Raw genomic sequence first — 21668 nt, forward strand, 5'->3', positions numbered from 1 at the left:
CTGACTTTTCATTCACAGTAACAACCATCTGACTGCCAGTCTTACTTTTTGCAAGTTGTTCAGAAGTTCATAAGAGCAAAGGAAACTCATTGAAGTTTTTGTTTGCTGTTTGCCCACTCTGCACACATAATAGTGTTTTTGACAATTTTGCTTCGAAAGTTGATATACTAGATGCAAGTTCTTTGCTCTATTGGAAGTCTTCTTGTTATTTTTGGCTGTCTCAGCCTACACCTGATTGACAAGGTAGCAGCTTCATTAGGGTTTTCATGTTCATTACAAGTCTGAATGTATCCTTTTCTTGGATCCTTCATACAATAAAAATATTATGCTAAACTTGAGTCCTTAAGGTACCTACATGAAAAGTAGCGAACGCCAGAAAACTTGGTCCTGTAAGTTTCACTTTGTGTATTCCTAGGCCTGGGTGTCAGTCTGGCCTTTTCTTTACCAGTACTTCTCTAACTGATGTGTGTAGTGGGTTGTTTTGTTTATTTTTATTAAACATTCAGTTCTGGGGTCTGAATAGCAAACACCATTAATCAGTTTGTCCTCACAATTCTCCAACTGAGAACTGAGGCATAATTAGGTGAAGAGATACAGCTTTTCTTTAAAATCATATATACTTGCTTTCTCCTCAATAACTATTGCTAATCCTTGTTTCTGGTTTTCATTGGTAAGCAGCACTGGCTGGAGCATTCAGGTGAGTTGAATCTGGGTAATAGGGAAATCATAAAAGTCTTGACCGTTTCAGTGATGATATGTGATAATACTTTCTAGCAAGAGAAAAGATTGAGTGCTGTCTGCTGCAGGCTGTGGTAGCAGATGATGCAGTTTGGTTTTGTAGGCAGATTGTCTTTCAGTGGTAATTTTTTGTTGTTATTGTTATTATGGGAAACAGCCTTTTAAAATGTGAACTTATTTTGATGCTCCTTGTAATTTTATGTAATGAAATCCCCTGGCTCACTTAGGGAGGCTTTTCCTCTGTAGCTGGTATTAGTGGACATGATTTTTTCAAGTCATATTGTAAAGTCTTTTGATACATCCAGTATGGTTTTTTGCAGTCCAGAAATAGGTCTTCATTTATTTGACTTCTGCTGTCATTCTTAAAAGCCTGCTCTTGCAGTTCAGTGGACCTCCTTTGGCTGATTCACAGGACCAGTATGCAAAATGTGTGCCATAACCTTCATGTTATAGCACATAGAGTTTGGCTGGTGACACAGAACTTGTGATTTTGGGGAATAGTAACAAGAAATTTGTGTAGGAGCTAGAAGCCCAAGAGTAAATTGCAGTGTCTCAGAATGTACTAGTTGAAATACTGTGATGATAAGCAGCCACTCTGATGGAGGAAGGAAAGGTTGATGCAAAACTAGAATGTATCAGGTAAAGTATTCTTTATGGTAGAGATGAGAAATTAATTGTATTGCTTAAGGCAATGAGAAGGAGTTGTTTGCCAGGAATATTGAGCAGCTGTGGAACTCAAAGGTATCAAATGTGGGACAAACACTAGAAAAGATAAGATACTCAGAGTGGAGTATAAATGGGTTTAAATTAGATGTGAGAAAACATAGGCTGAAAATTACAGAAAAGTTTTAATCAGAGCAGAATGTGATTGTGAGACAGTTTTCCAGGTGTAAACAAGATAAGAATCCCTCAGTTTCCTCCTTGAATGAGAATCTGTTTTGTTTTAGTTTTGTTTGCTTTTAAATAAACTGAGTAAATCAATAGCTGGAATGACAGGAGGCAAAACTCTTGACTCAGGAAATCCCGTTGAGGACTGTGTTTCTGTGACTTTCTGCTTGTACCATTCGTCAGGCTGCTAATGCCCTTTTTGTGGATTGTAGATTACTGTTGTTGAAAAAAATAAATGGCAATGGGTGTCACTATAGTTTACAAATGAGCTCCTCTGAAATTTAGGCATCTCTAATATTTGACCATTTTGTTTCCTGTGCCAAATTTTACCAGACCCACACAGCTGCTGTCTGGCACCCCTCCCAGGCTGGGGCTCTCCAGGCAGCAGGTTAAAAAACCTGGTTAACTGATGAATCTGTGTTTTGGGTGGATTGGGTGTGCCTGGATCAAACATTTGTCTTCACTGAGTCTGTATTATTTTCATCTTCTATTAAGCATTTCTCTCCCTTGTGTCACTCAACTATACTCCAGACAGTGATTAAAATGTGGCGTTCCAGCAGAGTAACAGCAATGGAACAATTTCATATTTTCCTCCCTTGATGAGCCCTTAGCTGTGTTAATGGAAGCCCTGAATAATATGGTGTGAATTAATCAGCTTGTCTTCTGCTGCTATCACTGCTGAGTGCTTGTGAGAGAAATGTTTCATCTCAGGTGGTCCACCTGGTTTTCTCAGTTTCAAAAAGTAAGATTACAAAGTAATATAGCTCTTTAAAAGCAAAGCAAAACAAACCCTAAAAAGCTACCAAAAAGAAGAAGAAAAACCAACTTTCTTTGAGCAAATAAACAAAGATTGAAACTCCAGATTCTCTTGGTATGTGCATCTTTGGGATCCGTGTTGTGGAAAGTGTGATGTCACGGTGGTGGTCCGTGTGCTGCTGAGGGTCACTGATCCGTGGAGTCTTGGCCAGCACGGCGAAGCGCTCCACTTCCTCTGCTGAAAAATCTCCTTTCCAAACACATGATGTAAGGAAGCTTGCTGGAACGGCTGGAAGATGGAATCTGAATCCTTTTGGTACGACTGAGCAGAGTTTGGTGAGCATGGAAAGAAAAATTTAGGTCCCCATAATAGAGAGTTATGTATTTTTTTTGTACTGTCAGTGGAAATAAAAAACCCAAATGAAATTCATTTGTAAGAGACAAGGTCTATATAATAGCAAGGCTGAACTAAATGTTCTATTAATCTGTTTTGAAGTAGTACAAATAATTTAATATTTTTCTTCCAGCTCAGTTGACAGCAAACATTTTTTACTTAAGTGTTTAAAATGCAAATAAAAATGCTGTCTTGGTGGTTTTTCTGTTTCTGCCTTTAACAATGTTGTTAGTAAGGAAAGCAGACGTATCAGAAGGCTGTTCACAGGGTATCTAGCATCTTTTTTCTCTCTCCCTGCCTCTTACTGAAAGCTGCCACAACTGAAGGCACTGGCCAACATTATTTTTGTTTTTTTAAACATTTATTACAGTTTGCATGCCCAAGTCCCATTCCCAAAGCAGAGCTGATGGTCTTTGTAGAAAGCAGCTACATAGCAGGTGCTCAGGCTGTGTGGCTGGGAGGAACAATACACCACTGCCTGACTCTGTGCTTGAGGAATGTGTTCAGGACTTTCAGCTGATCATTATTTTTTCTGGCAGGGTAAGAGAGAATTCAGCAGTTGTTGGGGGGTTTTGTTTGTTTGTTGTTTTATTTTATTTTTTCTAATGTTACTCAGCTTTAGAAGACTCTAGCTAATTAAATTATTTTGCTGCCCAGGTTTGCTATGGATAATGCCTTAAACACCAGAAGTTTGAATAAGGCAATTAGCTGTGAAAGTTGGATCAAGAGTGATTATTAGGGCATTTGCTATTCTGCCCATTGTCCACTAAAGAGGGTGCCTTCCATTATAGAAACTGCAAAACCTTAGGTGTTTTGCAAGAAGAGTCATTGACAGACCTGAGATGCCTGTCAGTTCAATTGTTGCATCTCCCACTGCATGTCCTTTTCATACTCCTGGGAACTCCAGGCCTGTGCTCATTATGTTAACCAATACCTCTTGTTCCCATGTAGAAGTTAATGGCCATTGCTTTTCCTGTATTACAGTGTGTGTTTTCATTTAGGCCCTCTGTGGTTTCTGATGAATTACACAAATTCAGCCTATTCTACTTGCAGACACAGCAAGCTCTTTGCCCAGGCATATAGCTGAAGTAATTTATTTAAAAGCATCCTGGTAAAAATATTTTCCTGGTTTTGTCAGCCACTACTAGTTTTCATTTCTGAGGAGTAAATAATAGTGTTCATTTTGGTAAATCCTCGTTCATTTTCCCTATTTAAAATATATACAGCTGCCCTGTGTAAATAACTTACTGTGCTTTAAGGATGACACTGTGATAGCTGTAATGCCCACAATTGCCATGAAAAGCCCAAACATTCTATGAGGGAAGATCTGTTAAGATCCAGACGTGGGGAAGATACACAAGTAGAAATCCCACAGCCTAGAAACAAAGCAAAAAAGGCTGTAGGCAGCAAGAAAGGAATGTTCTTCCAGAAAAATGTCCAAAGAAGATATAATTGCAGGTGATATTCTTCCCCTGAAAGAGAAAATGGAATTGTTCAGATCAGACACAGCTGATCTGTGTGTTGGAGCCTAAGTACCTAGTTCCAGTTTTTGGGGAATGTGGAAGGAAGGAGATGCCAAACGTCAGCCCATGGACTTAATTGTGCTGGAGAGGTTTTTCCCCTGTGTATGGTTTTGCAGCTTGGTACAGTTGTGTAACACTGATAATAGGAATGTGGTGTTGTGAACAGCACAGGCTATCCCAGAGACTGTCACTCTTCTCAGCACTGGTTTTCTGTCACTGTTTAATTTGGTGAAACCCATGTTGAAGATCATGGACTTTAGGACTTTAGGATGCCTGGAATTTAATTTTGCATTTTTGTCATGCTGTGTTAACTGGGAAACCCAAACAGGTTATCTCATTTTTCTTCGGTTCTGTGCTGAAAATGGAAAAGCAAATGTGCATTTAGATTTTTCATGAATCAAATTTAGATATTCTTCTGTAGTATAAATTCAATCAGCTTCTTTGGGAAGATGATGAAAATTCTCGATGTAGACTAATAGTGCTAGAAAAAGCATTGGAGGTCTTGAAGTTTTCGTAACATTTTTCTTACAACAGCAGTTGCTGCAGACCAAACACCATTAGAAAAATTGGAAAGGTGCTAGAGGAGAAAATGATCCTGTGTGGAAGATTAGTTTAGAAATCTACAGTTTATAATAGTGCTTTTATTTACCATAGCATGAAAAGTATTTAGGGAAGAGCCCCAACATTTGAACAAGGCTGATGGAGTTTCAGGAAGGTGGTTTCCACTCCTGTGCAGGCTGGTTTCACTGAGCTGTCTCACAGAGCCTCTGCTTTGCAGAGTACATCAGAATTCAGGTTTTCTTTTGAAGCAGTGTTGAAACTGGATGTTGTGTAATGACTTGTTTTGACCTTGGAAAGGTTTTTTTTTTAATTTAAGATCGTGCTGATACTAGCTGCAGGATGGCAGAATGATTCCTGAGGACACATGCTTGTACGTTTTGGTGTTTATTTAGTGTCTAGTTTGAGACTGCAAGGAACCATTATGATCCTCTAGTCTTTATGGGAGTTTGCACCCACTAGTTGGGTCTGTTAGCCCCAAAACTTAGGGATGACTTAGCAAAAGTGTTTCTGAAATATAGCAAGACTTTCTTCATCTACTAGAATGTATGAATTGTCTGTTACATACTTTGATATTTTATTCCAGGTTATACTTATTCTCCCTCTTAAACCACTTTGTATTTTATTCCTATACTGATCACTGGTTCCCAGCCCTTGAATCCAGTCATTCCTGCTTTTTGTTGTGCTGCTGAGAGATCTGCAGTTGGGCTGATTGCTGGCTGTGGGCAAAGGCCTTCTTTCCCTTCAATAAGTTGAGCCGGTTGAGCTCCATTAGGACTACTTTTTATTATTATTGTGTGTATGACTGCAGCACCTGACTGCCTAAGGCTCTGCTTACATTAAGTGTTAAGCCTGGGCTTGAGCTCTGGTCTTTGGCAGCAATTCCTGCTGCTCTGCTGCTGTTGAGGTTGGAGCCCGACTGCTGCGTTCTCCTTTCTGTTCATGGGAGGCAGAGTCCAAGATCAGCTGCACAGCAGGTCTGGCAGTGCTGCCGTCCAGGTAGTCCTGGAAACCTGCCTTCCAGGAAAAGAGTGATGAGGAGAGTGCCATTTGTTTCTGGAGTTCTGCCTGTGGAGAAGGGGTCTGTCCATGCACTGCATTGAGCCAGGAGAGAATTTACCTTGCCAGGCTTACCCTCCATGAGCTGGCAAATGCAGGGTCTGGGTTCTGGAGTGCTCCCCTGAGCCTTTGCAGGCACAGTGCATGCTTCTGGATGCCTTTAGATGGGAAAACCACATACTCAGGATTGGGACATAAACCCAGGAGATGACCCTGATCTCAGACAGATGAGAGAACCTACCATTACAGGATCAACTGTGTCAGTCCAGTGCCCCAGGATACTGATAGGATGACAACTGTCAGTGTTCTGTTAAGTGTAAGAGTAGCAGATTTCTTTTATTAAGAAAAAAATGAAGACAGCAGAGGCTGAAGCCACACCCTTTAGAAGATACAAATAGATACTAGGGCTGTCATCCTGTATTGAAGTGCGGTAGAAGTAGTTTTGTTAAGTGTGTGACAAGTGGATGGGATAGGCTTTTAAAAGGACAGTAAACAGCTTGTGGTTCATGTGATAGAAAACAGAACCAGTGAAGAAGGGTGATGGGGGTAGAGGAATAAGCTGGGAAAATTACTTTTGGAGTACTGTATAAGCAGGACAAGATTGATTTCGTTGACACCAGAGAAAAAGGTGGATTGCAAAGCTTATGTTCCAGACCAGAAGTTTTACAGTTCACTAAGTGTCATAATATCAATGTCCTGCTTTGAAAGTATCCTTAATAAGTGTATGAACTTCTGTTCATCTCTATAGTTCTGGGTTTGGTTGCTGAGAACTGTAAATTACACTTTTCCACCTCACATGTCAGTTTGAGCATAGGTAACACGACTTCCTTCTGGGAGGAGACAGGATGCCTTCTAGGCTTGAATATCTTTCCTGTTCCTAGCTTATATGTATGTAAATTAAAAAATATTGATTTTGGATGGTAGCTAGTGAGATGAAAAGATAACCTAAAATGGTGTTTTCATTGTATGGTCCCATCTGATACAAAACATAGGATGAGCCATATGATGGGACTGGGGTTAAGTCTCCTCCCCAGCTTCTGGCATCTTTCTTGCAGCTTTCTTTGGGAAGATAAACAGTGATGCTGACAGGTTACGTATGTGAAGGCATTCACATTGCCTTAAGATATCCTCACCTGATGAATTCAGGGCCATCCAGGAAATTAGAAGAGACTCCCTTGGCTCCCACATCAGACTTTCCTGTTGTCTTTTTTTTTTTTTTTTTTTAAGGGAAAAATAAGCCTCTAAGACGCTCCTTTCACATTACACAGATCTTAAAAAATAATTCTTCCATCCTTTAATGAGGAAAGGTTGCTTCTGGATTACAGATTGAGAGACATTCTTTGCCTCCACTGTCCTCTATCAGAATAGTTTAGAAGGTGCTGGTCTACAGCAAACTTCCTGCTGCAGGGTGACAGCAGAGTAGGTAAATGCTTTGTGTCTGCTAGCAAAGTACTAAATCATGATTTCCCTCTGAATCTTGCCATCAAGGACATTACAAAAGGAGAGTGGGAATTCCCAGCCAAAGGCGGCCAGTTCAGTTGGTAGCTAACAAGATCTTACAGACATCAAAAAATAAATGAGGTTCCCTGCTCCAGTTGCAGCAACAGCCGTAGAGCTTCAAAGAGGTCACAGGTGTGGAAATTGGAGGTCTCTTAATGGAGACTGAGATAAAAAGGGATTATTTAAAGCCTTGGATGTAAGTTTCTGATCTGAAGAGTGGTGAGTAATGCAATTGCTGGGAGGTATCTTTGACTTTGCTTGGAGAATGCTAACAAGCAATCAAAATGCTTGCCCACAGCCAAACTGTTTTTTCCCTTTCCACTCTTTAGAATAATAAAAAGCATTACACACAAACCCCACTGTTAATGCAACATGTGGGTGAAGTTCCAGGCTATTGTGTATAAAACTCAGTCCTAATTCCAGCAGTAATTATAACTTGTTCCTCTCTCTCTCCCCTGTTGTTTGGTGACACCGCAGGAAGTGATGCAAAGTTCTGTTTGTGCATGTATTAACTTAGGTTGAGTATATCTAATCTCTTGACTTTCTTTCTTTTCCTGTCAAAGTCTCAGCTGTAATACTTTGCAATTAGAAACTTTTAACAGTTAGCTTCAGTGTTTTGTCTGTTTCAAGTTCTGTTAAGAAGCTGGTTCTACTGCTTGTGGATGTTTTGCTTCTTTTCTGTTTATAATGCAATCTGACATTTGTTTTCCTCTTTCTCTTGAGGCTGATTTTGTTCATATTACAGTTTCCTTGCAACACATGTTTTCTCATTTTCTAGTCTGCTGTTTTTGAGGCCATCAGCAGTTTAGGCTGTGAGGTCCTGCCCTTGTCTATACTTGATAGAAAAAGCATAGTAAATACCACTAAAAATTCATAATTTGCTGCCAGCTATCTGTGGTAACCTTGACATCTCCTGTTTGATCATAAGGGCTCCAGCAATAATTGCTGAATATAAAAGGGTTTTTAGCATTGCCTTTGTATGCAGGGTGTGAGAAAGTCCAAGGCTTTTTATTTATGCTGGTATATTACACCATATAATTGCATCCATCTTTTGATCCATGGTATGAATTAGTTCCATTGAAAACATGTTTTCTATTTTTAAATCGGCTGTCTTGATCCGAGTTCTTGAAACAATCTGCTTTTTGGTCTTGTTTTTGTGTATATTTTCCATATTGTGCTGGGTTTAATATAGTTGTTGACATACGGGTTTTTAGCGTTTTTTCCTTACTGTTTTCTCTATTTTGTATAAATCTCTTCATGCTTTATGTTGCCCTGTTTTATTTATCTGGATCAAGTATTTAACTTATTTAATACCTGACCATTTCACAGTTTATAACATTTGATGGTGAAGTGCTGTTAACCAGTAGGTAGGGTGGAGATGTGTTAGCCAGAAAGGTAGAGTGGAGATATGGGGACCTTAGTGCCATGTTTTCATACTTGACTTAACTGAATACTCTGTATTCAGGGATGGTTGGACTGAAAGCCCAGAACTCCAACAATTTATGAAGTCAGTAGGGATGCAGAAGAATCTTCTTGAAACTCAGATCATAGGTGGGATGATCTCTGCAGAATCCCACTTTTCTCCACTGGTCAGTTTTTCATTTGAGTGAGTGAATGCAAATCTGAGGTTAAAAGGGATTGCTAAGGCCCAAGTTAACGCTTCCAAGGAGCATTATATTCTCCTTGTCTTTTCTGTGGCTCACAAAAACATGAGCTGTGCTACCAGGAGGGCAGGGCTGCTGTCCCTGAGAGTAGCAATACAGTGTTTTCCTGTGTTCCTCAACCCAAAATCATTTGCTGCTCTCTTATGCTTAGTGGCCTTTTCACCTGCTCCGTATAGCAGCTTCTGTGGCAGAGCCCTGGTCTGTGATGAGACCTGCTCTTTGTCATAAAAGTAGTAGAGACAAAATGGCACACAAAATGTGTCAAGTTTGGCAGAGCAGGAAGATACCAGATATTCCAAGTATTTGTCTCATGCTCCATCCATTAGACAGTCCTTCTTGATTTAAGACCTTTGCCTTGCCCTGCCCGTGGTTGTAATGCATGTGGAGAGTGCATTTGTGAGTGCATTTTTTTCCTTTGCAGTTGTTCTGCTTGAGGTGTGTGCTTGCTGGGGTTTTTTTAATCAGTTCATGTTGATTCTTATCGTCTGTATAATAGTTTGGGGTTGATGTAATCATTGTTCCATGTATTTCATTAAGAGATGTGTGTGTACTTAGGCGTTTGCATAATTCATGAAGTCAAGTATGTTCACATACCCCTTGTTAGCACGTGAGTGCATGTAGTAAGTATGTACTTCTCTTCTTTGTATCAGTGGCTCATTGGGAAAGGTGCACTGCATTTATTTGGTGTGTATATATGTAAAAAACCCACAAGTTCTACCATTTATTTTCTTTCTTCTACACCCACCTCGAAAACGTAAAGAAAAACACACACTTCTGCTAAGGTTCTAGGATAGTTTATTTTTTTCATTCAGCCATTAGTTTATTCGTTCAGGAGTTGTACACTGGAAAAAAAAAGTGCATCCATTAGACAGTGAGGGCTTTATTTATGAGGGGGGTGGTGTTTCAAAGGGGAAGCTGTCAAGTCCCAAAAGAGCCTTTCATGGTGTATTCTCAGCGTGCTTCTGAGGCCACTGCTCTGCTCATCAGGAGGAGAGGCAGAAATGTGGGCTTTACAGAGCAACTGTGTGTTTCACTGGTCCCTGCGCTCACTGACGTTTATTTACATATTGGGAGAGTAAATGGGTAGAACAGATGGCAACCAGACATTTGGTGGTTCTGTTCCCGTATGCTCCTCAGGGGTCTTGCATTCAGTTTTTGCAAAAAGCTTGTCCTATAGGGAGGAGAAAAAACCCAGGAGCCTGGTCAGAACTATGAAATGCTTGTTGGGTTTTTGCATTAGTGACAGATTAAAGCATTTAGTAAAATGTGAAATAATTACAAGGTTTGTTTTACAAGTCCAGATAGTCGTTCCTTAGTATAAGACTATTGGGGTGTCAGTCTCTCTCATTTGATTATTTCTTATTTTCACCACTGGAGCGAATGCAGCTAGATTTGAAGCTGGCAATCTCTTGTTTCTATAAAGTGAGTTTGAAAAGTACAAGTCTATTTATATGGGTCTTGAATACCTTTTGGTCTTTTCTGTAAATGTTGTTATTCATTCGTGCTCTTGTAAAAACAGAATATCTGAAAATTTTGCAGGATTTTCCAGGATATTTAATATGTGTTTCTTCACAGTTTACAGTTGTGAAGCGGGAGATTTGCTTCCATACCAAGCTGAATTTTTTTTCTTATTTTCTTTGTGCACCCTGGAATGTTGGAGCAGGGCTGCTCCAGAGTGCTGGGCAACTCACTTTAGTGGTTTGGGTTGTTGGGGTTTTTTCCAATGTGTGCATGTTGGGTTTTTTTAGAGAAGTGCTAATTAAAACACTTTCCTTGGGCAAAACTGTTATATAAAATACACATTTTGAAAATATGTTAAAAGGAGTGATGCAAGTCGGGTTTTGAATGTGTAAAATTCTCGACCTGCAGATTGTTCCTTCCTGTAAAGCAGCCAGGTGTTTCTCAGTAAAGTGGGGACAAATCACATGAACATGGAAGAGCTTGACCTTTTGCACAGCATGCCAAATCAGCAGCTCCAACAGTTTGTGACATGATGAATTCCAACACCTTATTGGTAAACACATGAAACTGCCTAGCAGTTATAGGAGAACCTGTCAAATAATGTAAATACCAGACCTCAGCTAATCACAATTACAATGTGGAATCTCCTCATGTTAGTTAAAAAAGCAAGCTTTTCTTTAATAAACCTTTCTGGAATGAGAGGTCAGTCATGAAATAGTTTGCTTTAAACCAAGATAGTTTTCAAAAGTAAGAGTAGAATTACTGATCGATCCTCCATGGATTAACTCAGGTTTTTTCTAAGTATTGTCTAATGCCCTTCTCATTAAATATTGTCTTTTAAAAAGATAAAATTAGGCAGCCATGTCACACTGCAGGGAGACTTAGCATGGAAAATGGCAGCAGAGAAAGTGAAAATGGTAACTGTCAGAAAAGAAACACTATCTTCTGGAGAGGCCTTTAGAAGGTTGATCGTTAACAAAAAGTGGAAATTTGCTACTTTTGTGTTAGCCATGCTGCACAAATATTATGTTAGGATTAGTTTAAATTAAGTTAATTGCTGAACTCATAGGTTTTTGGCAGCAAATCTCGCAACCCCCATGAAATATGGAAAATTTTTTCTAAATAAGAGTTTTTAGGTGGATTATATTAGTAGTGTCCACTGTTAATGAAGCTGCTATGTCTTGCTCAATATGTGATAAAGTTCCTGTGACTTGTGCAGCAGTTCTCTTAAAAACTGCATAAGGGATTTAGGAATCCTTTGAGATCAAAATAAAGTACAAGCCTCCTATTAAATAGGACCTAACATCCTTTTTTTTTTTTCCTTCTAATATGGAGTATTGCTGGTTTTAGGAAATGTATTTCTAAACTGAGCCCACCATCGCAGTGCAATTACTGAGTAAATCACATCCTAGATAGTCTTTGTTTTTTTTGTCCCCCAATAAAATAACATAGTTTAAATATCTTTTCCAGCACTTTGTTGCCAGATGCAAACTCAGCTAAAAAGAGTTCTTCAGAAAGATTTTTTTTCTACCTCATTATATAACTAAAACTAGCTGTTGAAATAACTGCAGAATTTCTTGCTGGTTTTAAAAGCCATGGCTTCTGTGTCCTTAGGAGCAGATGAAGAGAATTCAGATGGTCACATATTGTATATGCTGCAGATCTGGATAAGCATTAACCAAACAACAGTAACAGCAGGACTCAAGAAAAGTGCACTGGTAAAAACCAGGAGCTATTTTTGGCAGTGGTAAATTAAAAAATAAGAAAAAAGTTAAGTGTGTATTCGGTTTTGGGTGTTCAAACGCTAATCCATATGTGGTAATTTCTATCTCTGAAAGGTTTGCTGTTTTTTTTTTCCTTCTTTGACAGACTGATGTCTTGGTGTTGAGCTGCGATCTGATCACAGATGTTGATTTATACAAAGTTGTGGACCTCTTTCGAACACATGATGCTTCTCTCTCCATGTTAATGAAGAAAGCTCATGAACCAACAGAAGGGGTACCAGGACAGAAAGGGAAAAAAAAGCCAGGTATGTAGGAAGGAATACATATTTATTAATAAATTACAGAGAAACCACTGGTATGTATGATATGTTTAGTTATCAGTCCCAGAGCAAAAGAAATAAAAAAGGCACAGATACCCTATTTTTCCTCAGATTCCCTGGTGAGGGTGTGACTTGGTTTTTTCCAGCTCAGAATTAAGTATTAGACTCGTGTAATCTTGCAGGCTGTGATCCAAAGCTCACAAGAGTTAAGGGAAAAGCTCCAGGTGACTTCAGTGAGTTTTGGATGAAACCCTGAATTTTTGTTACATATGAACATTAAAACCGTTAGGTTTTTCAAGAGCACTAAGCATCAGCCAGATTATAGCTGGGAATTTTACACTGACTGTAGGGACCGGCACTAGGTGGGTAACAAACACTTCTAGAAATTCTCCCCTCTCATAATATGTAGTGAATTACTCTTCTGAAATCACATCCAGGAGCCTTTTGCTAGGCAAAACTCCCACTGATTTCAAGGAGCTGATTAGATGCTTATCTTGTCCATTTTACCATAATATCTTAGTTAGTGCCTTGTAATCTTTAATGTAACTGTTCTCACAACACTGCTGTAAGGCAGAGCAGGGCTATTATACCCATTTTACTTATATGCTAAAAGTACTAAATACCACACAGTTGTTCCCACACTATACCTCTCATTTTCTGTTAATGATATCTGTTAAAAGCTGAGCCTTAACTATTGGCAGTTTAGTGGGACCTGGTCCTTGATTAAAGCTCAGAGGCATTACTGGAATACAAGTAAGAAAATGTAGCTTCAAACTGAGAGAGGAGTGAAATGCAAGCCAACAGTTGTCTGAAAGTGGAGGAAATAAGTTTTTAAAAGAAAACTTCTTAGGCTCTGCATGAAGATTTTTCTGGAGCAATGTGTAAGGTTAGTAGGGCTAAAAGCATTTAGTAGTTGGACTCTCAAACAACTCTAACTCCCCTACTTTTGAAAAGGCAATCTAAGTGCTAATGGCACATAAAACATTGTCAAGAGCACTGCTACAGCGGAGAGTTGAGCATTCAGGAGTTGTAAACTAATGGGTCTGTGGTTAAACATCATAGAGCTTCCCAGCATGTGAGCTCTGAGCACACAGGGTGGGGGTGAGGAGGTCTGTGAGGATAAACAAGATTATCTGAAGGCTCTTTTCAAATATAAACACATCAGATTGTACATGCATTCTTATTTTGCTTGTTTTTTATGTTAGCGTGCTTGACTTTGTAGCATAACTCTTTCTACATGACTTGCTGAAATTTGTGTGTGTTTTTTCAGATCTGTAAAAGACCAAACTTGAAAAGACTAAAATTCCATTATGTAGAAGTGTTCTGTCACCCCTGGTGTTTTTCTGTGGGGCTCAGATCTCCCATGCAAAGCACCACTTGAGCTGCCATGGACAGCAGTAGTGACATGTTTCCTGTGAACTGCCTCCGACAAGACATGAACTCTACCTGGCCTGTTTCAGTCATTTGATAAAAGCAGGGGAAGGCCAAGACAGGAATCTTAGGTTCTTCTCCAGGTTCTGGAGGAGGGAAGTACATTTTAGGGAGTACCAGACCCTCCTGGCTTTCATTCCTACTTGACTAAATCTACCCTATTGCTGTCAACATTACCTTTGCTCATCCATCTTCCTTTGCCTATGCTGTCTTCTGCTGCCACCAGCTTCCTTTTTTTTTTTTTTTGTGTGTTCTCTTTCGTTAGTTTTTTCCTCAAGGATTCTTGTTGAGAGCCTGGCTTTTCTTTCTCATCTATTTCTCTTTTCTTTCACTGAGGATGGATGGAACTGCCAGGTCCATCTTCTGTTTCTGACTTCTTGTCTTCATCTGGTTCATTTATCCACCTACAGTCACCTGTTCTCTTCTGATTCCTGTCCCATCTAGTGTCCTTTAACAGGCAGTCACAGTTTCCAGTAGTTTTCAGGGGCTGCTTTCTGTCCCTTCCAGCCTGTCTTACAGAATCCTCATTTTTTAATGGGTTTTTTTCCCCTCACCTCTGTGAGTTTATGACATTTATTTCCTTGTAAAAGACAGACTGCAAAAAGACAAACTAAACTCTTTCCCCTGGAACAGTCATTGCAGCATGGCTGTGGACCCTCCTGGTTTGTGTGCTTTGCTTTTACCACCTGATGGTACAGAAAACCTTAGGTAGCACCTGCTATTTGAGGAATTGGAACAATCTATCCTTAAGAATAAAATATGCAGAAACACTTGCAGCAAAAATAGAAGGCTAGAGGAGAATAAAGCATATAAACCTGCAGTTTTCCAAAGATTGGTTAGAGCTTTTCAAGGGAAGGGACACCAAACCATTTCTCCTTATGCTAAACTCTTTTTTCTCCTTAGCCTTAGAACCAGCTGAATGGTTTTTGCTGTAGTTTTTCAAATGTTCCTCTTAAGCCAGCACCTGGCATTAGAAATTTCATCCCAGACAGTTAAAACTTGGTGAAACTTATAAGCACCCAAAGACAAGATATTAACATGGAGTATGTTAGGCAGTTTTCCATAGTAGGTGGCACTATTATCTCCTTCTCTAAATTGTGACACATACAAGTTTTTATGTACTTGGACTCTACTGTTCAAGTGTTTGTATTAGAAAATTGATCCCATGACAAGCCACTGGATTTATTTTTTCACTGTTCCTACAAAGCAATTCGTTTTTTATGAAGTATAAACAAGATTTTATTTTGCATATGTCATGGAATCTGATACAAAGTTGTTGCTTTTGGGGTATTATTGAACATTCAAGAACTGTGATATAAAGAACAGTTCTTAAATTAGCATGAATTGCAGTGTGTTAAGTGCTATAAATTCATCCTGATGGTTTCCTGCAATGTTTGACTCAGCTGCAAATTACAGGGTCTAGTTCATTGGGTTTTATATTTAGGGGATCATATAGTGACAATAATAATCTCATTGGCTTTTTTAACAGAGCAGTAAGAGCAATGGCAATTAAAAAAAACCACATGAAAATGCTAGTCAGTGGTAGTAACCCAAATAAACAGAGAGTGTTTGGAATTCAGAGGAATTCAGATACCCAGAATGGAGCTGTGTGCTTAAAGATGACCTGCAAGGGATTGAGTGGAAAATAGTGTCTGAACTTTTCTTTGTATAAAGAAAGGCAGAAAAGATGGGGATGGTGACTCTTTCCTGCTTATTTTTCTTGTCTTGAAAGCAGCAAGCATCTCATCACTGGTATTCTCTGTGTTTGCCAGAAGACCTCTTGGTGGTCTTGAAGGCTGCATCCTGTGAAATCCTCTCCGCTTAATTGAAAGGGTGGGGATACTGAGTCTTTAACAGAGATGTCTTTTTCTCAAGTCAGTTAATTATGATTGATTAGAAAGCATTTTAAAAAATGTGACTGAAATTTATTTCTTTTTCTTACTGAAGTGCTTAGTATTCTCTTATGATGTCATAATTTCTTTATGTCATTAAAGCCCTTAAAATTGATGGGGATCTAATTTGTAAGATAATTAATATATTTCATTAGCAGTGTCAAGTCCTTATTTGTCTATTGTGAGGAGGCAAAACACATCCTGCATGTCATTTTTATGCTTTAAATTATTTTGTTAAGTTACTGTCACTTTAACATTTTTCTCAGACTTCTTGCAGGGATTTTGTGAGCTAGTTATGTGTCTGCTCTTCCATTTATTTTTTCCTTCCAGTGATGCCAGTGGGATTTGAAACAGCACTCTTGTACCTCTGGATAATTGTTTTTGTCTTTTGTTTAAATTACTGAAGTAATGTTTTTTATTGCCAGTATACAAGGAGAAACCTGACCTTGCATCTGCTACAAAAAATCCCACAGTGCACTCTCATGGCTTCACTGTTTGTTTCTTACCTATCCACACAAGCAAGAGCAGCTGGTTTGGTGTTAGGCATGTGCTTGGTCCTGCTCTCATCAAGTTGGTTTTTCCCTTTTTCCTGTTGCATAGAGTTTTGCTGTAGCAGTGTAATATGTTCCTGTAAGAACAGCCAGGAGGAGATGGGCAGGCAGGACCTGAACTTTCAGGGAAGTGTTGGTGCCTTGATAGAGGAAAGTCAGTCACTGTTGTATTTCCAGCCTGTCAGGAGACCCCCCTCAGGTGGCAGGGGTCAGGGTTCATGCACCCCTAATCTCAAACTTCACAGCCCTCCACAGAAGGAAAATAGGCAGTGCTTTCAAGACTTACTCTGAGTTTTTACAGCAAGTAAGTTTTATTGTAATTGTACTTATTTTGTCATGGTTTTAGATGTTCAGGCCTATTTTCGTATTTCTTTGCTGTGTAATGAATTTCTAAGAAGGGTTGAGAGTTTTCTGAAGAGGGTATGCTTGATCACTTGGATCAAAGATTGCCCAGGAGAACTTTCAACAGCTGCATAGATTTGACTGTTTTCATGGTAGTTATTACTGTGGTAACTCTGAAAGAACAGGTATAGGTAAAACGAGGGATGGGCCTGAACTGAGAAAAATAAAGTTAAAAATAGTTTGTCTGAAAATTATCTTAGAGGTTAGCTACTTCTAGGGTATGTTGTTACTCCAGCATGGTTAAAGGCATAGAACTTAGGAGATCAAATATGTGCCAGTTTGGGCCAAAATTACAGTCTTTATTGGGAGAAAAAAGATTTTTGTTAAAATTGTGCTGTGGCTTACTTGTACAGCCTGTGTCTGTAAATACCATTATGTGGCTGCCACCAGAGTGGTGGCTCAACTACAGAGTGAAAATTAGAATGAGCTACCACCACTGTATTCAGATGTTGTGGAAAACTGTTAAAAAACAAAAGCTTTATATTTCAGTAGGCCAGAGTCCTTGCTGGTGCACAGTCACTGATTGCAGGAGATACAGACTGCTACAATAATACATGTGAGTGTTAGGTATTCTCTTGGTGGACAATTTTAGAAACAGATATTTAAACCAAGTTAATCCACCCAGAAACATCCATGGTAGAAGTCTAAGAATCTATACTTTTATGTGTGTTTGTGATTTACGTATTGGTATTTGTCTAAAATAGATGACGTGCAAAATGCTTATGTCTCAACTGAAATCATAATCCTCTCCAGACCCCTTAATTCTAATGTGGAGTGACATTATAAGAAGAAGCAGTTGGATTTGAAGAACTCACTGCTTGCCTTGAATTTGTTGTTGATTTAATTCAGGTAGCAGGGGTTTTTATATAAAAAAAAAAGAAAAGGAAAGCACAGCTCAAAATTGAGTGTTGCGTGTCAGGACCTGTAGTTTGCATCTTCATAAAAAGGATGCACAAACCTTTCAGGGCCAATGTTTTGAATGTCATGATATATATCAGCTACCCCAACTGACAAGAAGTTGAAAAAGTTATCAACAATAAATTAAATTCATGGATTTGCTGGGATAGTCGTATTTCGTATTTTAGGGGTGGTTAGTGGTGCCATTTGTCTTTCCAGCCTGCATTAAAATGGGGTTATATAATGATTGTGTTTGATTTTCTACTTCAGTGGAGCAGCGCGACTTCATTGGAGTGGATGACACAGGAAAAAGATTGCTCTTCATGGCTAATGAAGCTGACTTGGATGAAGAACTTGTCATTAAAAGATCCATCCTTCAGAAGTAAGCTCATGGGTCCTTGTAATAGAAACTGAACTTGGGATGAGATAAAATAATTGTGTTGTAGGAGAGATGGTTAAAGACAAAGTAGGATGAGAAGGGAAGAGGAAAAGCCACTTTTGCAATATTCTGGGAGCAGTATTTTATTATTTGTTACATCATTGGAACCAAGTAATAGGCTTATAGTCTATAGGTATAGTCTTATACCTTTATTAGGAAAAAATCCAGGGGAAGAAAAAAAATGCATGAAAAGGTAACTCTTCTTGAAACGAAACCTATATTGGAATAGGTCAGATACAGTTTAGATTCAGAGACTGTGAAGTGTTAGGCCTATAAATGAATAGGTCCTATTCCATAAATGAAATGCTTGTCTCATTGGTGGAGTCCCAAATGGATTTGCAGAGTATCCATGAGAGCCTCTCAGGATTTCATCACCCTCTTACACATTTAAGGCACAAAATCTCAGCTGTCTTTCCCAGCCCCAAAAGATTCATTACAGAAACCATGCTATAGCCACCATTAAACTTCACTGGGGACTTGGATAAATTTATCAAATATGCCAGACAAGCTGAGCTTTCTGCACTGTGTAATTCATATCCATTAGTAGGAGAAGGAAAGATGACTCGTTCTTTATGCTCTCCAGTACAGTGATTTTAGTTTTCTCAGGCACACATCGTCTGACGTGTTCTGTGTGAAGTTGTGTTGGCTCCTTGAGAGGCCAACCTTTGTAGTTCGTCCCAGGCTGACAGTCAGACTTTCACCTCTGTGAGATGAGACACCTGTGGAACAGCCATTTGAGATCTGGGAATTCATCCATGTGGACCTTTTAAGTCAAGGATGCAGACATCTGGGGTCTGCTCTCAGATAAATCTCTGCTGTGAAAATGCCTCTGGTGTGTGCTGTAGGCCACAGCTCAGTGTAATCTTTCCTTGAACATCCCGCTACCAGATGTGAGGGAGATGCTCTGTGCCCATGGAAAGATGACACCTCCTCTGCCTGAGTTTAAGGATTATCCTAGAAGGAAGGTGATCAAGAGTGTGCCCTGTTAACTGTTGTAATGGAAAGAGCCTGTCCCAGCATGTTTCCACTGGCGCTCTCCTGGGCTCATCTTGGGCATGGGAGGGACCAAGCTGCAGGCAAGCCTTCTGAACATACACAGCAGCTGATTTGTATAGAGTAGGAAATTCATCACTGATGCATTCTGTGGGTTTGTGCACATGAAGACTAATAGATCTATTTTGGGCTAGGGGAGGAATATTTTATCTACTGTTAGTGACAAGCTTGTCTTTATGGCTTCCTCCTGGCACTAGAGGGTGGCTGTGGTATAATGGCTTAGAAATTGCTGTAACATATGTGATCTTAGTTGACCCCTGATTTTACAGGTTCATCTAACCAGAGGATTCTCATTCCTATAGCTAAATTTATCAGGCTTTATCCTGCAGGCTAAACTTTGCCCTCAGTAGCACCTGTTCAGTTATATTGTCTTCAGCAGATCTTAGGCATTACTGTTTGGGATTTGGTGAATGGAGTGTTGATGATATACAGATGGGATAAAAATCTATCTGTCTCCCTGTAGTTCTTACATGCACAGCTATGAAAGCAAATGTAAAGTGTTAGCCACCCTCCAAGTAAAGCCCAAAGATGCTAGGATAGTGTAGAAGAACAAAAAGAGATCCACTGAGTGTTAAAAAGAATAAAAAATGAATAAAAATGGTGCTTTGAAGCATCAAGCAGAAGTATTGGGCCAGTACCCACGTGGGTGAGCCTCTGACATCTGAAACTGCCAACTGTCAATGTTGGTGTGCTCTCTGTCCTGCAGCTGCCATCTTTGGGAAGCTCTGAGGGAAGCAAAATGTATATGGAAATCAAGTAATTTCATTTGAGGCAAATCCAGGGTAAGAACAACTGTGGGAGCTCTAGGAATACAAAGCGTTGGCAGCTAATGGTGTTTTAACCACTGAGTTGTCTAGACCTGCTCAACCCCTGATTTTCTCATGTGAGAAACAAAAGCGACTCTTGAAACAGTCTTTGAAGTCTTTTTTTAATATATCATACTAAAGAAAGAGAAAAAAAATGCAAAAAAAAGCAAGCCCTATCTCATTTTCTTCATGGATCATTTGATGTGACTGACTTTCAGCTGCCATGTTGGCTGTTTCTTGATCTCTGGACTTTGTTTTGATGAAATAACAGACTTTGTGGCAAGATGGTGGGAGAATTTCCAGTACACTCATTTGTTCCTCTGTAGAATACAATAGACATCTTGAGGGTGTTGCTTTTGTTTGTTTTGCTTTTAATGGTCCCTTTGAAGGGCTATAGTGGTCTCGTTACATGAACTCTAGAACTCCTCCAGTGCTTGTTTTGTTCTTCAGATCCTTTGTCTATTTTCTTTTTCCTGTCTCTTTTTAAGGAGGGGAGTGGAAGGAGGGACAGGGAGGGAGCGGTGAAAGGAATGGGAAGAGGGAAGATGAGCTTTTCTTTAAAGCTAGGAATCTTGTTACTGGTAAAAATCTAGACCCCATACAGAAATGGTTCAAAGGCCCTTTGGCTTCCCCGCCTCACAGGAGGGAAGTTGTGTTGACAAAACACACAAAACTATAGAAGGCTAATTTAAATCCTTGAAGAAAAACCTTTTTCCTGACCTTTGCCTTCTTCCTATCATTGGATTTCATGCTCTTCACTTTCCTGCCATAAAAGAGCAGCTGGTGAGGAGGGACGGGGAAAACACACCTTCTCCTGAGTACCTTTTGAGTATTAAATATTTACTTGCTCTTGACCTGGGTGTTTTGTAGTGGAAGTGTTACAGAATGAAACATTTTAGTGGAATTTCTAAGCTCATGGTGTAACCTGTTATTCTCTTTCTCAGTTTGGTTAGGATTTCTTTTCCAGATTTGTTATTTTGATTTGTGTTGTGGTTTTGTAAGTCGTGGATAGCCATTTTGGGTTTGGGATTGCAAAAATTTCTCCTTGTTATACCACAGAAAGGAGTCTGGATTTTGCTCTTTGCTTGCCAGAGCAAGTCTGGCAAAGCTTTCAACTTGGCGGGTAAAATTATCTTTTATTTTCCCTGTGCTGTTAATCACCCTGATGACAAGTCCCACAGGTAGCATCCTCCCTCAGTAAACAAGTGGAAAACAATATCAAATACATCTATTCAGGCACGTTTTGGAGTGCAACAGGCTGAGCCAAAAGACAAATTTATTGGTGGTGCCTAGAGAGACTAATGCTGCTGGGGAAAGCATTTTCAAGGAAATGGTTCCCTGTTTGGGTAATGAGAGCTTATAAAAAGCCATGAACAGCCTGTGCATGTCATTCACTTTGGCAAATAGCTGCAAGATGAGATACTAGAATGAAAGAAATACAGTTTGGGGACGTTTCAGAGCCAGCTTAGGGCCCTTTGAAGAGAAAAAAATAAAGTTATGTGCTCATCCCTGGAGCCTGGTTTTGCCGGTGACATCTCTCTGACTTGGGTCTTGACAGGATGAAGGAGTGAGGAAATGATGAGAATTCCATAGCTGCTGCCTCTGCTTTGGG

The 21668-nt window shown here is 39.5% G+C and overlaps 1 protein-coding gene across 2 annotated transcripts in view; it reads left to right on the forward strand.

Annotated features, from left to right (window-relative positions):
* The window catches only part of EIF2B3 (eukaryotic translation initiation factor 2B subunit gamma), a 96999-nt gene that overhangs the window by 6053 nt on the left and 69278 nt on the right, over positions 1–21668 (forward strand). For both annotated transcript variants that reach the window (XM_066556033.1, XM_066556034.1), the window contains exons 3-4: positions 12411–12570; positions 18029–18140. In XM_066556033.1, the coding sequence (XP_066412130.1) occupies positions 12411–12570; positions 18029–18140 (272 nt within the window). The remainder of the gene's footprint in view (positions 1–12410; positions 12571–18028; positions 18141–21668) is intronic.

The sequence above is a fragment of the Molothrus aeneus genome, chromosome 9, assembly GCF_037042795.1.
Source record: "Molothrus aeneus isolate 106 chromosome 9, BPBGC_Maene_1.0, whole genome shotgun sequence".
Lineage (NCBI taxonomy): Eukaryota > Metazoa > Chordata > Aves > Passeriformes > Icteridae > Molothrus > Molothrus aeneus.